Source organism: Diospyros lotus, chromosome 8 (assembly GCF_014633365.1).
Source record: "Diospyros lotus cultivar Yz01 chromosome 8, ASM1463336v1, whole genome shotgun sequence".
NCBI lineage: Eukaryota > Viridiplantae > Streptophyta > Magnoliopsida > Ericales > Ebenaceae > Diospyros > Diospyros lotus.
In genome coordinates, this window is record NC_068345.1 from 8,963,320 (window position 1) to 8,979,759 (window position 16,440).

The 16,440-nt window shown below is 40.6% G+C and overlaps 1 protein-coding gene across 1 annotated transcript; it reads left to right on the top strand.

The window, feature by feature from the left end:
• Positions 1-13,682: 13,682 nt before the first annotated feature.
• Positions 13,683-14,207, top strand: LOC127808504 (uncharacterized). Its single transcript, XM_052347079.1, has one exon. The coding sequence runs from the start codon at positions 13,683-13,685 to the stop codon at positions 14,205-14,207; it is 525 nt and encodes a 174-aa protein (XP_052203039.1).
• The last annotated feature ends 2,233 nt before the right edge of the window (positions 14,208-16,440 follow it).

Sequence of the window (16,440 nt, forward strand, 5' to 3'; positions counted from 1 at the left end):
TTCTCATAGCACCCTGAAGGGTCCTAACCAACCTCTAACATAATGTCAAGACAATTCTAATGGCAATAAATTAAAACTTCAAGTAAACTTATTTGGTCTTTCGATTATCGTGCACTATACTCTTTCCATTGACTAACATCCCAATCGAGTAAGAGCCATGGATTGATCAAACTCACAAGACTCAGTAACTATGCCAAGATGTAACATGGTGTGATTGAGATGATGTAATACTCGAGAAATTCTTGAGGATATAAATGGAATATTATGAAGGGTACAAATGAAAATTTTGAAATAATGAGACTGTAGGGTACACTAACACAGTTTTAAGTGACTGAATCAGCCGAAGGGAGTACCCAAAAGTTAGAAGTTAAAGGAAAATGGAATAGTATGAATGAATGATACGAGGCATGATTTTAGGTATCAAAAGAAGTGGGATCAGGAACGATTTTTGATACAGTTGTTAATCGGGCTGAGAAAATCGAATCAATGTAGGAAACCTTCGAAGAGTCAATGAAGTGCTTTGAGGACTGATATTTTATATATGAAATAGCCCTCAAGCGATTTCAGGTTGAAACGAAGGGAATTAAGGGTAAAACGATCAACCGGGCCAAAGTGTAATTTATTAATTTTATTCGATGAGGTCAAAAGGATAATTTTTGGGAAATTTCTAGGATGAAATGAATAGTAAAAAACTTTTGGGTCTTAATGGTGGTATTGGAAAGATCAGGGGTGTAATGGAATGGGCCGAAATGGCATTTGAAGAAACAGGGAGGCTAAAGTGTAATAAACCAAACCTGCAGTGTGAATGCAAGGAAGAAATTAGTCGCTGCAATCCACCGCATGTGGCTGCCATTTTTTACCATAGGACGGCTGAGGGAGGCTCGAGGGAAGTGGTATCCAACGCTAGGAGGCTTGGGGGCCAAGCCTTGCTCGTTGATTGGCCGAGATTTGGCTGATTTTTGGCTATAAAAGGGGACCAAAAACTTCAAAATGTTTGCATCAAATTGCTCGCGATTGAGGGTGAATCGAAGGTAAGGGATAGAGGGCTTTTGGTCTCGAGGGATCAAGGATCAAATCTAGAGCAATTCGAAGTGGTTGGAGCACGTTTGGTGCCCGTTTGAAGCTTGGCCAAAAACATGAGGTGGACCGCCTAGGGCTGCTTACAACTGCCCATGTTAGTGTAGGTGCTCTAAACCCAATTAGATTGGGCAAATTGTACACTGACAATTGTAATCATGTTTATTATTTGAATAAGGAGTTGTTCAAATTCACAAGAAGTCATTCTATTAGTTTCTTGTTATTATTGTAATAACCAAATGAAACTAGATAGAAGTCCATATGATGTATACTGTGATTAATCTATAAAGATGTGAGATGATGCATCACAGTTTCTAGACATCATTAAAGGTCCCAAGTCATAGCAATGTCAAGAATGGACATTGACAATTACGATACGACTTGTATGTGTTATGTTTTTGCTATGTGATAGCAATGGGGGTCTCACACCCATAGGCATGGGGATGCCTAGACATGTACATAGGTGACCAATGTTGGAGAATGTGTCACTGGACATGACTCGTCATGAGAATCCATTTTGGTTATATGTTGATGGAATTCTCATACAAGATGGGTGTAACTAATCCTTGGACCTGAGGTGGTCACGGTCATCTCATAAGAAGACCGATATGTTTTGACATCGTTTCGATGGGCCTAGATAAAGGCTGCATGTGGGCGATCGTTGGGTATATCGTGAGGCTTATGGAGATAGGTGTATAACCAAGATGGGACTCGTTTATCCCATGATAGAGGATGATGTATCTAAGGCGCCTTCGGTGGATATTCACTTTAAATCCATGGCCATGGTAAAGGAGATCAATAAGGAGTTATTGATTTACTTTCTAATTAAGTGAAGATATTCGGAAGACCGAAGAAAACTCAAGTGATCGTTATCAAGAAACACCTCGCCATACTTGAGATCACATAAGATACATTGACGAGAGGATTGAATTACATAGTAACCATGCTTGTGAAAGGTTATTTGCGGATTATGAATCCTTCTGAATAATTGGGTAGGCATGATGCCTTGCTAGAGGCCAATCTTGTCTTATGTGTTTGTACCGACACATTGCCAACATATTCGGAAGCCTAATGAGTCATACGCAATAGGCACGATCCCTGGCTTAAACCAGGAGAGTGGACGTATGGTTAAGTGGGACACTTCGGCAAGAAGTTTTGCCGTCATAGGTTTTCACGGAAAAAGAACAAATAGACGTAATAACGTTGAAATGACGAGGAGTCGTCATAATGGAAAGAGTTTCCTAAAATGGCAATTGATTAAATTAGAAAGGAGTTTCTAATTTAATAATTTTCTATTTGTTGGAGTGGCAAATAGGAAATAAAATATATTTGGGCTTAAGTTAAAATTTGGACTAAATTGGATTTGGGCCAAAAATTAAAATAAATATTACATTTGGACTAAATTAAATTTGGGCCAAATATTAAATATTATATTTGGACCAAATTAGATTTGGGCTAAATATTAAATATTATATTTGGGCTTAAATTAGATTTGGGCCAAAATATTTTATTTAAACCTATAAAAGGATTTGGGCCATTTAATTATATTTCTAGTTGGACTAGAATAAGCCCACTTAATATTATAATTAAATTAGAATTAATGGGCTAGCCCAATCCATTAGGGTCTTAGAAACCCTAGGATATTTCACTATAAATATCCCTTTATGGGTTGCCCAAAATAGAAGTGATTTTTGGTGTCGTTTTTCAAGAAAAACAAGAGTTGAAAAACGTATTGCCGTTCACTCTTCCCGTTTCTTTTTTGCATCAATTTGAAACGTGGGTGTTCTTTTACCGTCTATAAACAAGCCGCGCAAAGGAGAAGGAGCTAGCACTCCTATTCCGCTCTCCTTGCCAACGGATGCGTGCCGCGTATCACGAGTTAGAGGCCGGACGCTTGGACAGCTCGAATCCGCGAACGACTTGATAATCTAAAGGTTACATTTATTTATTTGTTTGTGAATGATTTAATTTTGACGTTGATACAATCGCCGGGATCGGGGTAAGTTCAAAATTTTGAACTACGCTGTTTACCTCGTAGCGATCTTGCTTAACTTTCAGCCCAATCGGGGGCTTTTCCGACGATCTTTCGGTCGAAAAGTTGACAACTAGGATCGATTAAGTGAGGGCTTCCAGGGGGTGGGTTCAGATCGGCAATCGGAGCTGTCCTCGGCGGCTGGAATCAGGAAGAAGGTGGCGCGTGAGCTGCACGCGCCACACTCCACGCGCAGACACACATTGGGCGCGTAAAGGCGCGTGACACAAGGGCAATTATGGTATTTTATCTTAGTATTTTTCTAAATTTATTTTAGGAATTATTGTGTTGAAAAATTTGGGAAAAATTTTGAGATAATTATTTTTGAATTATCGAGGGAAAATTGGAAGAAAATAGAGAAAATTATGGAAAATTGAGGAAAAAATACTTTTTGATGCTCTTTAATTAAATATGGTGTTTAGGGAGTGTCGTGGTTTGAGATTGAGTACAAGTAAAGGTGTTTGTGATTTGGCACGTAAATCGAGGTGATGCACGAGGATCTAGGTATTTCGAATACGTTCAAGGTGAGTGTTCTACTGAAAAACTTGGTTTTAACTCGTGAGTAGTTTACCTAAAACTTGATTTACTGAGGGTGTTTCTACCCTAAAACTTGGTATTTTTGCTACCAAAACACGTTGAGATTTCATGCAAAATGGTTTTGTGCATGCAAACGGTAACTTGTGATGGTTGGTTTCATGAGGAAGGTTCGTCCCTAAATGTTTTGTATTTGTGCATTACATTTTATAAAATATTGTTTATATGATGCATTGAATTGTGAAATGTGGCATTGTCATGCGTTTTGTGATTGTTCACATGGAATGTCAGCCTAAAATGTTGTCTGAATAGTGTAACCATAATTCTCCAAGGGTGTGACGAAATAATAGGGGTATCTTATGCTAGTGTGCAAGCCGGGATAGCCACCTTGGTTTCCATGCCAGGCCATTTGGTCAGTGAAGTTGCACTAGGATGACCAGGTGGTCCATATGGGATTTGAGTTGGGACTGGGTAGTGGTTCTTGGATGCTTTCGAGTGAGAACGTAATCCTTAACGTAAATGTGGTGAGTCGGGTTCCTGCATTGATATGACCCTCCTAGGCTGGGAGTGGTAACGATTGTTCCCGAGATGTTGGGGAGATACGTTGACCTTGCCCCTCTTAAGCTAGAACCACATTGTGTCTATGTGTCTGTATGGTGGCATAGCTTTTAGAGAGATTGCTCTTTCCCCATGGTAGGGTTAAGCGCTATGGGATTCTCTTGGGCTAGGGCTTGCCAGGTTGTGTTGGTTTATTTCATGTTTTGCATTCATTCATGAAAACGTATTTTGAACTCTCACTTAGATGACTCATCATCTAATATGGACTTTATCCCTGGAATATTCAAACGTTCCAGGTGAAGTCAGCGGTGCGAAGGGAAAAGGGATTGCCGAGGAGTAACGGTGATTAGTGGATAGTTTATAGTATGATGTTACCAATTATGCTGTCTATTTTGATGACATCATGTAAACGTTGGTTTGGCTTTATATTATGAATAAAGTAGTTTTGGTTATGATCTATTGAGGTTTCGATCTAACTTTTGCATTTGAGGTGATTTACCTATATTAGTTTATTAATGATTCTAAGTTGATATATTGAGAATGTGTAACGGGATATTCGGGGAACAGTTTTTGTGTTGAGTTTCCATTGAAAAAAAATATATCCCCGAAATCTTACGTTACCTAACGCCCTGGGAGATCGGGGTGTTATAGATGACATATTAGAACACATTTTGACATCAGAAATTCCTTTTTGATCATGCACACCCTAACCAAGGGTTTACTGACCACAAACCAACTGAGACCACATAGGATGTTCATCTCACACCAGAGGTAAATAGATCCCATCAACAATCGCCTGCCTCCATACACCACTACACAAAGACCACATAGAGAGCATTCTTATCTCTCAAACAGAATGGTTTCGCTTAATGGAAAAGTCTCCAATACCAGTGCACAAAAAAATTGTGTCGCCTTTGGTCTAAGGAACAAATACATAATAGAAAACTAGTAACAAATCATTAATCATCTCAGCCATGTGATCTGTTACAAGTGTCACATTTTGTAAATGTTCAACTAACATATATCCATGTCTATTGTCTGCATCTCACGCAATATAACATGTGACTCACCATCCTTTATCATTAGTATCTCATACTAATTAAAGGTAGTAGCTCATGTGCTAGTCTATAATCGATCAATCATATTCCCCTTTTGAGAAATCTTAGGACTAGAAATAACTTTAAAAAATCATGTGTTACAGATCTTTGTCACATATTATTAACAACTTAAGAATATATCATCAAGATATCTAGGGACTCATTCATATACAATGTAAGAGCTATGAATGAAGATACGATCATTTTATTGATTGCAAGATTATCAAATAACTATCCCTTTTACATATTACGTGTCATCTAAATCTAACGTTAGGACATACAACACTAACAATCTCTCACTTGTACTAATGTTAATTTACAAGCTACTACTACATCGTCACCTAGTATCTAATACCCATCTTCTCAAGATGGCAATCCAGGTGTGCCTATGTCATCGCTTTAGTCAGTGGGTCCATGACATTCTCTAATGACACAATCTTCTACAAGTGCACATCTCCACGTGCTACTATCTCTCTAATGAAATGGAAGTGTCACTTGATGTGTTTGGATTTCTGGTGAGACCTAGGTTCCTTGGTTTTTGCAATAGCCCTATTGTTGTTGCAATACAGGGGTATCAACAACTCAATGGATGAAACCACTTCCAATCAGCAATGAATTTCCTCATCCAAATGGCCTCTTTTTCCTCATCACATGTTGTAATATACTCTGCTTCCATAGTGGAATTTGTAGTGATCGCCTGTTTGGAACTCTTCCAGCTAACTACTCCACCATTACAGAAAAAAATAATCCCTGGTGTAAACTTTCTATTATCAATATTAGATTGGAAGTCTAAATTTGTGAACCCGTCAACACAAAGCTCACCTCCTCCATAAACTAAAACCATTTCCATAGTCATTCTCACGTACTTTAGGATATGTTTCATGGCTAACCAATCTTCTAAACTTGGATCAGACTGATATCTACTAGTAACACTCACTACGTAAGTGATATCAAGCCTAGTACACAACATAGTGTACATCCAACTCCCAATTACAGAAGCATAGGGAATCTTCTGCATGCTCTCTCTCTCTCTCTCTCTCTCTCTCTCTCTCTCTCTCTTCAGGAGTCTTGGGAGACATCCCTTTAGAGAGATGAATTTCATGTCAAAAGAGCACAAAACCCTTTTTGGAATTCCCCATGCTAAACTTCTTTAGCATCTTCTCTGTGTACAAGCTTTGGGATAAACCTATCAATCTCCTTACTCTGTCTCTATATATACGGATTCCCAAGATGTAGGTCATCTCTCCAAAATCCTACATGGAGAATTTATTGGACAATCAAACTTTTATTGACATCTACATAAAAACATCATTTCCCATAAGGAGAATGTCATCCACATATAAGATTAGGAATGCTCGCGCATTCCCACTAACTTTCTTATATACACAATGCCCATCTAAATTTCTAATGAAACCAAACTCTTTGATCTCACTATCAAACCAGATATTCCAAGGGCATGAAGCTCGCTTAAGACCATAAATGGATATCTTAAGCTTGCATACTTTATTACTATCTAATTATTCAAAGCCCTGCGACTATTCCATGAATATATATTTCTTAAGATAACCATTCAAGAACGCAGTCTTAACATCCACTTGTCAAATTTCATAATCATAGTGTGCAACAATAGCTAGCATCAATCTGATGGATTTAAGCATAGAGACTAGCAAAAAGGTTTCCTCATAGTCAACACCTTGCCTCTAACGATACCCTTTCGCCACTAATCATGCTTTAAAGGTTTGTACCTTCCCATTAACACCAATCTTTCTCTTATGAATTCATTTACACCTTATATGAACAATTCCTCAGGTGGATTCACCAAATTCCAAACCTAGTTGTAATACATATATTCCATTCTAGATTGCATAGCTTATTACCGTTTCTTGGAATTAATATATGATATTGCTTCTTCATAGGTGGTAGGATCAACTAATTGATCACTATCTCCATACAAGAATATTTTCCATATCTCCTTTATAATAAATCCATATCATTCTAGAGGATGAGATACTCTACCAAACCTACGAAGTTCTTGTGGGATGACATTACATGGACCAATAGAATCAAGATCAACCTCCTAACTAGGTGTGACTTGTGGCGAAAAAGACACCTCTTCAATTATACTTTATTTTCAACACTGCCTTCCTAAATAAACTATTTTTCCATGAAAACAACATTTCTAATGATCAACATTGTTTGATCAATGGAAAGTAGAAATAGTATCCTTTACAATATTCAAGATACCCCCACAAATCTACCTTTGTGAAATCTGGACTTTATCTTGTTTGTTTTGAGATTTTTAACAAAAGTGGGACAACCCCAAGTCCTAAGATAATTCAGACTAGGTCATCGCCCGAACCATACATCATATGGTGTTGTCTCAACAGATTTGCTTGGTTCCTTATTATGGACATAAATACCAATGGAAAAAGCATATCCCCACAGTGAAATAGGAAAATTGATATAAGCAATCATAAAACACACCATGCCTATTGTAGGGTGCCCTAGGAAAATCCCAAAACCCCAAAAAACCATAGAAGTATCCTGATAAGTCCGGATGACCCCTGAGAGTCTCCCAAATGAGAATCCCCTAGAGCCTTCAGAGAGTGTCCGGGATGATCAAACCTCGGCATTACATAGCCCAAAGACTCACCTAGAGTCTCCTGAGCAGAAGTCACCCAATGGCTCCAAAGAGTCTTTGGACCACCTAGAGGATACTCATCAAGGCACTTTCACCCCAAAGATACCTCTAGGACCTTTAGCCTCACTCGGGGCGTCTTTCTTAGAGAGTCGGTATACTCTAATACCACATATTGTGGGCCCGACCATCAAATGTCTATAAATACCTACTTATTCCATGGAAAATGAATCATTTTGGAACCTTTCACCACCCCTTTCCTCTTTCTCGAAGACCTTAAACCTGAAGACTTAAACTCTAAGCCATATACAACCCATCGGTAACCTACTCCCCCGAAGACTCGTATAAGATACCTCATGGATACATTCATCAACATACATCTACATTCTACTCCGAGACATCAATGTCTAACTTAGGCATCAGAGGGCCTGCGTGTGCCTTCTAATTGTCTCCGTGTTACAGACCCTATCGGTGTCGTGTCCCTAAAGGCTTTGCCATCCATCCAAGGCTAGTCCCTTGAAGACTCTCCGAGACATACTTGAGCATAGTCTCCCGAAGACCTTTCTAGGGCTTCTCCCACAAAGATTCAAACGGTCCATCCAAGGACCTCTGAAACCTCAGTGCTCCCCATCCTCTATTCACTCTCCGCGTGGTGGCCTAGACCTTATTGCTTCCTTGACGGACTTTACTTTGGTTGTTCCCAAGACAAACAAATTCAATTGTTGTATTCTAGTCATGATAAGGGTCAATATTTCCTATATCCTAATGAATTATATCCCTATTTTGGCTTTATATTTATGCTTAAAGTAAATAATTATTCGTATTACATATTATTACAGGATGAAGCAAGGAAGTTGGCTTCTAAAAATAATTAGGGGCATAATCGAAGACATTGGATTACCCATTTTTTATTGCTCAAATTCAAAGGCCAATTATGGAGTCTAGAGGATGTTTCAAGTGTACTTGGCCCAACTATCAAATGAAATCCAACCAAAGGCCCAAGACCAATCAAAGACCCAACAAAGCCCAATTTGTAGAAGACTTTTCTTTGTTTTGTATTTTTTTTTATATAAGTGATTTACCACCTAAAGTCTTTTGTATTCTTATGAGAAGTCCACCACACAAAGTCTTTTGTATTTTTTGTCTTTTACCTAATTTTCTTCCACTAGTTAGGTGAATGTTTTGTTAAATAATTGTGTTGCTTGTATTGCATCTTGTGAGCTGTAAATAGCTCACTTTGGTGCATTTGTGAGAGGTGGTTATTACTTGAATCAAAGTTTAGTTTTGTTCTTAGAGTTTCCCTTAGAGAATTGCTCTTATTCTCTCTTTTGTTTTCTCTTGTAATCTTACTTCCTTTCTTTCTTCTTTTAAATTCTTATGTCATTTATTGTTACTTTATTATCCACCGCCTAAATGGCCGATTAATTTCTGCTTTTAAATTTCTGTAATTTTAATTCTTGTCTTTCAATTATCCACCGCCTAAATGGCCGGTTAGTTTCTGCTATTTCAATTCTTATCATTTAAATTTTGTTATTTAAATTAAGCCATTTAAATTCTTGTTAATTAACTTTTAAATAGAAATGAGTAGCTAAACCTAATCTTGGGTTAAGGCAAGGACAGTGTCCAACGCCAATGATTCCCAAAGAAAGCTGCGCTTAAAATGAGTATCATTAATTTAAATTTCAGTATGAGTGAGTTTTAATTATTGAAAAATCACTAGGTTTGGATTGGAGTGTAAGCCTAACTTAGAGCTTTCATGTCACGCATGAGAGTTACTAGAACTGGAAACACTATCATACCCAAACCCGGATGATTAATTTAGTTGTTTTGTATATTAATTGTAATTAGATTTATGGTAGTTGCTTAAATTAGAATCCCGCATATCATGTATGGGGATTGCTTAAACTAGAACTATCATCATCTCTAATTGCATTTAGTAACAAACCCTCATATCTGAAATGAAATTAATGTTACTAACCTTGTTTGCTAAAATTTGGGAATCAATGGGTTGGTGCTGAAATTGTCTTAACTCAAGTGCTATCCAATTTAATATCCTCACATTAAGCATTTATGTTAACTTCTACCTTGCTCTATTTTCTAATATTTGTTATAAAAAAAAATTCATAAAACAAAATCTTGTTACCAATTCATCTAAATGCGTGTGCGTGTGTGTGACATTCTTTTGCTTTTGCCATAAATAAATCTCTCAGTGGACGACCTGGATTCATCCAGAAAATATAAATTTAAATTTGGACTACAACTGCACTCATACACTGACGAGTATAAACCTCTCACCTAAATAAAAAAATATATATATAAAATTTTTATTGTGTTTTGTTTTGTGTTTTAATTGCAGGGTGAGAATGCAGCCAAGTCACAACAATGTCTAACAAGCTACAGTTTCTATATGCTTAGAAAACCTATTCAACTATGGTGTAGCAGAAGGACTCAATTAAGATATAATACTATAAGCCTTGAGGTAATCATTAAATTCAGTACTCAAGTACTTTCCACCTCGATCTGATCGAAGTACTTTCATACTTTTTCCTGTTTAGTTTTCTACTTCTACCTTGAACTCTTTGAGCTTTTCAAAGGCCTTGCACTTGTACTTCATCAAGTACACATAGACATACCTCGAGAGGTCATCAATAAAGGTTAAGTAGCTATAACCACCTAGTGCCATAACAGAAAATGGTCCACAAATATTAGTGTTGATTAATCCCAACAATTCATTAGCCCTCCTACTTTATCCAACAAATGGTAACTTGGCTATCTTCCCAAGAAGGTAAGACTCGCAAGTTGGCGCAGGTTTAGAATCTACTAGATCAATTAATCCACGTCTAGCCAACTCAATAATCCTCCTCTCGTTAATGTGACCAAGTCTCAAGTGTCGTAATTGTTTAGGATCAACACCATTATCACGAGAATGCTTCTCGCTGCTAGCGGTTATAATATTTATATTTTTACCTCTAATACTCTCATACAATTCAAGAATGTAAAGACCATTCACAAGAATACCCATGCCTACCCATTCATTACCATAATGAATATAATACATATTATTTTGCAAAAGAAAATTCATAATTGTCTTTCACAAGTCTTGGAATAGACATTACATTCCGAATGGCATTAGGTACACAAATAGTTTTAAGTCTTAATACATGCCCAAAAGGTAAAAGTACAAAACAAATCCCTATAGCTAATGAATCAATTCTTGTTTCAATGCCCACTCTAAGGATGAATTTTTGCTTCTGAAGAAGCCTACTTTCTACAAGATCACATGCAAACACATATATGAGATGTAGCACCAGAATCAAGAATCTAGGAAATAGGATGGCGACCAATTGAATTGATCATTTCAATAAGAAATAAGAAAGAATTGGATTAACCTTAAGCTTCAGACCACTTGACTTTTAAGCTCTAGATATACTCTGGCAATTCCTCTTCCAATGTTCATCTTTTTGGCAATGGAAATATTTTCCCTTGCCTGTTCTTTCCTTTGATTTTGCCTTAGATATGTTCTTCTTCGGCCCCAACTTTTTTATCCTTTTATTAAAACTCTTCTTTTTAAACAATTTGAAAAGAGTTTATGGCAAGAACACCTTCTTTGCCTTTGTCTTTTATTTGGGACTGTGCGATCATTAACATATTGAGTAGTTCAGAGAGCGTGCATTGAATCTTATTCATATGGAAATTTATAATTGTTATGCATAAAAATACTGAAAAGAGAAGAGTAGTACAAACGCCACGTGGCAGCCCAAGGGAGCCCCACGCAGCAGCCCCATGGGTGACCAAAGAAAGCCACCCAGGGGTGCGGGCGCGCCCGACACGGCCCCTCCACGGGCCCGCAGCCAGGCAGCACGCGGCTACTTGGCGGGGGCCGCACCCTTGGCCCTCAAGGGGATCCCCCCGAGTGACGCCACTCGGGGAGGGCTCAACTGCGTGTGCGCGCGGCCGCCCGCGCGCCCCCGCACTAAGACGGCCGCGCGCGTCCTTACGGGAGGCCTTCCCCCCTAGTGAGGGTCACTCGGGGGTAAAGTACCCCCCAAATGACCCCACTCGGGGGAGCCGTGCCTTAGCACGTGGCCTTAGCACGCGGCCCCCCAAATGACCCCACTCGCGCGACCGCCCGCGCGCACCTCCGCTGGCGGTCGCCTGCGCACACGGCCATCAGCGCATGTGGCCCCCTGTGAGCACGGCCATCCGCGCGTGCAATGCGACCCCCTGCGCATGGCCCCTTCGCACCCGACCTCGTGCACCCGCGCGCACGGCCCCTTATGCTCTCCTTGCCCGCGCTTGTGCATACCCCCGAGTGAGGGTCACCCAAGGTGCCGCACTGACATCCACGTGCCCCCTATTCTTGCGCCAACGCCTCTAAGATAATCGGCCTAAAACTACTCCAGCGAGACTCGATCAAAGCCTCTCTGAGATTCTTGCCACAAAGCTCAGGACACGCAACACATGGATGCCCCTCGTGTTACTATAAATAAGAGGTCACTTTCCCTCATTTGGTATACAATCTTTGGCTCTCATATTTACACTCTTACTTTCAAGTATCCTACTTCTACAGTGTTCTAATTTAAGCATCAGAGGGTTCATGCGAGGACCTTCGCCCGCGCCCTTAACCGATTCTTTTTCCAGCAGGTCATCCATCGTTCTCATCCTGACCAAGGGGCTCATCCATCGCCGTGCTCACCCCGGAAGACTCATCCATCTCTCAAATGCACCACGAGAGGGTCACCCATCTCTCGAATCATCCATTAGAGGGTCATCCATCTGTAGTTTCCCTTTCAACAAATTTATTGTTCTTACCTAGTAACAACAATTGGCGCTGTCTATGGGAAACGCAAACAAAAGGCTACAGAACTATTCCCTCACTATGGCTCAAACCCGAAGTAATTGCCAGACCCTCTCAAAGGGTGCCCAATCACCTCGACGAGAGACCCTCGCTCGAGCGGAAGAACAACATCCATCTACCCAAGAGGGCCCGCTACCCCTCATCCATGGGGGTCAACCGCCCCTCATCCATCAATCTCCTCGTAAGGGTCCTCCATCCCTCACTCACCAGCAGCCGCCTCTTCCAGAGCCCTCTCACCCATTAGGGGTGCAACTTCAAGTGCCACCTTTTACTGCCTCACATGTTCTCTTAGGACCCTACCCAGGGATACAAGTCCCATCTATTGTTCTTTGAGTGGAGTATGAGGCTCTACGATAACAACATTCTGAAGGAATGCAAGCCCTTCGGGAAATGGCTGGTATCTTGCAAAGTTTATGGCTCCAACTAAGAAGTGAGCCCTGAAACCCATGCTCAACATGTCCATATTCAAAACGATCCACCAAGATCCCCTTTTAGAGGAGCTCATAGCCAAACCTCTCCATAGCGAGAAAAACGAGGAGGAATTGATCATCAAAAGACTGAAAGGCGAAGTCCACAAAGAGGAAGATACTCTGAAATGGTAGCCAGCACTCCTATGGAAAGAGATCGGGATTCTAGACAGAGAGATGGGCCTGATGACAACCCTACCACATTTAGTGCACGAGAGACAACCGACATAAAAAAAATGATAGAGCAGGTACTGCAACAGAACAAGTTATTACCTGCTCCCGATGAACAATCTCTAGGAAAACTACCATTCGTGGCAGAAGTAATGGAGAAACCCTTGCCGAGAAAGTTTAAAATGCCCCAAATAAACCCTTATTCATGCAAAGATGACCCCTATGATCCGTGCAAAATTACGAATCTTTAATGATGCTTCATGGATGGGACGATGAGATAATGTGTAGGGCATTCCCCTTAACCTTAACTGGGCACGCTCGGGCCTGGTTTAATGGTTTACCCGAAACATCCATTTCTTCATTCAGGCAGCTAAAAATAGAGTTTATCAAGGTATTCATTATTAACAGTCAAAGGAAGAAAGATGCAACGTACCTTCTTAGCATTCGACAAGGGCATAAGGAAACCTTACGTCACTACGTGGACAGATTTCGGAATGCTATGCTTGAGATTTGCAATTTGCCTATTGAAATGGCTGTGTCCGCTATGTTCCAAGAGACACGACTACCCCCTTTGCAAGAATCATTGTCTCTAGACCCGCCGAAATCTTTGGCAGACCTGTTTGTCAGAGCCAATAAGTACATACTCCACACAGAGATGATGATAACAATAGGGGAAAATGAAGATAGGGAAAGGAAAAGAAAAGAGCGAGATAATGAAGAAGTATTGAATCAGCGAAAAGACCGAACCAGGAGGTTAGATGCGGTTGGACCATAATTCCATCATTACACTAGGCTCAATCAACCCCGGTCAATTATACTGGCGACAGTAGAGGGGTCGGGCCTTCTTCAGCTTCCGAAGAAGGCAGACCATCCCATGGGGAGAAATCAAGAAGAATACTACAGGTATCACCAGACTCGAGGGCACTCTACTGACCAGTGTAGGGAGTTAAAAAATCATATTGAAGCACTCATTCGGGAAGGGCACTTGCAAAGGTATGTAAGGGCTGAAGGAAGAAACAACCGAGATCATCAGAGAATGGAAGAAGGACCCGAGGGTTAAGACAGACGAAATTTATGGCAGAATGAAGACAGAATGATGCCCCCCCCCCCCCCCCCCCCCCGATAATGAGCCAACACATGAAGCCATTCATGTCATCTCTGGGGGCGAGACTCTAGCTGGGAATACTTCTTCTCGAAAAGCCTACGCTCGTCAGGCCTACCAGGTCAATTTAGTGATGGAGGCAAGAGAAGACGAGGAGCCCATCACATTCACCCCTACTGATAGGGGTGATATAATACTCCTGCATAACGATCCAATGGTAATTTCTGCAATTGTCGCCAAACACCCTATTAGTAGAATCTTGGTGGATAGCGGCAGCTCTGTTAATCTGATCTATTGGAATTGTTTCGAGCAAATGCATATGTCCCCTAACCGATTGAGAAGAGTGACATCTCCCTTGTACAGCTTCACTGGGGAAGCTGTCCCAGTGGCGGGATCTGTTCAACTACCAGTCACATTGGGCGCCGACCCTCAAAGTGTGACCCGATAGGGAAATTTTATGGTGGTCAAAGCCCCTTCTGTAGCATACAACATGATTTTAGGCCGACTGCTCCTCAACGATATGAGAGCTGTAATGTCCTCTTGCTACTTATTAATGAAGTTCCCCACGCTCTCAAGAGTGGGTCAAGTTCGTGGAGATCAGAGGAAGGCGAGATCCTGTTATGTGTCATCTACAAAAAGAAAAAGGACAGAAGAGACTTTGTCTATTGCTGAGAAAGCTATACACAAATCCTTGACAGAAGAGATTGCTTGCAAGCCCTAACCAGTGGAAGAGTCAGAAGCAGTGCACTTAAGCAATACAGACCCCAAGAAGTTGGCGTATGTTGGCACACAGCTTCCGAAATCAGTAAAAGAAGAAATTGTGAGTGCCTAAGGAAAAACTTGGATGTCTTCACTTGGACACCAAAGGATATGCTAGGGATCAGGCCAGACGTGATATGTCACCATCTGAATGTGGACCCTCAGTTCAAGCCTGTCCGACAAAAGAAGAGGAATATTACCCCCGATAGACTGTCAGCATTAGAAGATGAAGTTGATAAACTATTAAAGGCAGGTTTCATTCGAGAGGTCTTATACCCAAAATGGCTGGAAAATGTCGTCATGGTTAAAAAATCTAATGGAAAATGGTGCATGTGTATAGACTTCACTAGCCTCAACAAGGCGTGTCCTAAAGACTCTTACCCGTTACCTCGAATTAACCGTCTCGTGGATGAAACATCTGGGTATCAACTGTTGAGCTTTCTAGATGCCTTCTCGATGTATCATCAAATAATGATGTATCCTCCAGATCAGGAGAAAACATCGTTCATTACAGAGAAAGGGATATATTGTTACCAAGTTATACCCTTCGGGCTCAAAAATACGGGGGCCACCTATTAGCGCATGGTGAATAAGGTCTTCAAAGAGTTATTGGGTGATACCATGGAGGCTTATGTTGATGATATGATCATAAAAAGTCGGGAGAAGGAATCGCACGTAAAAAAGCTAGCGCAAGTGCTTGAAGTCTTTAGGCAATACGAAATGCGCCTAAACCCAGCAAAATGTGTATTTGGAGTTCAATCTGAAAAATTCCTATGGTATAGATCACACAAAGGGGGATAGAGGCGAACCCCGAAAAAATTCAAGCGATACTAGATATGGAACCCCCAACATCAATTAAGGAAGTGTAGCGGCTGACAGGCCGGATGGCGGCTCTTGGACATTTCCTCTTCAAGTTAGCCGAAAGGGAACTCCCGTTTCTTCAGACGTTAAGGGCGGGAAAAAAGTTTGAGTGGACAGAGCAATGCCATAGGTCGTTTGAGGCATTAAAGGAATACTTGAAAGAAGTTCCTTTGTTGACCCGACCCGAAACTGGGGAAATGTTATATTTGTACTTGGCCGTAAGTGATAAAGCGGTGAGTGCAGTGCTGATTAAGAAGGAAGGATCGGTGGACCGGCGGTGTACTAT

What these genes read in the sequence shown, in the direction of transcription:
- LOC127808504 (XM_052347079.1), top strand. Translation starts at nt 13,683, where the DNA reads ATGATGCTTCATGGATGGGACGATGAGATAATGTGTAGGGCATTCCCC.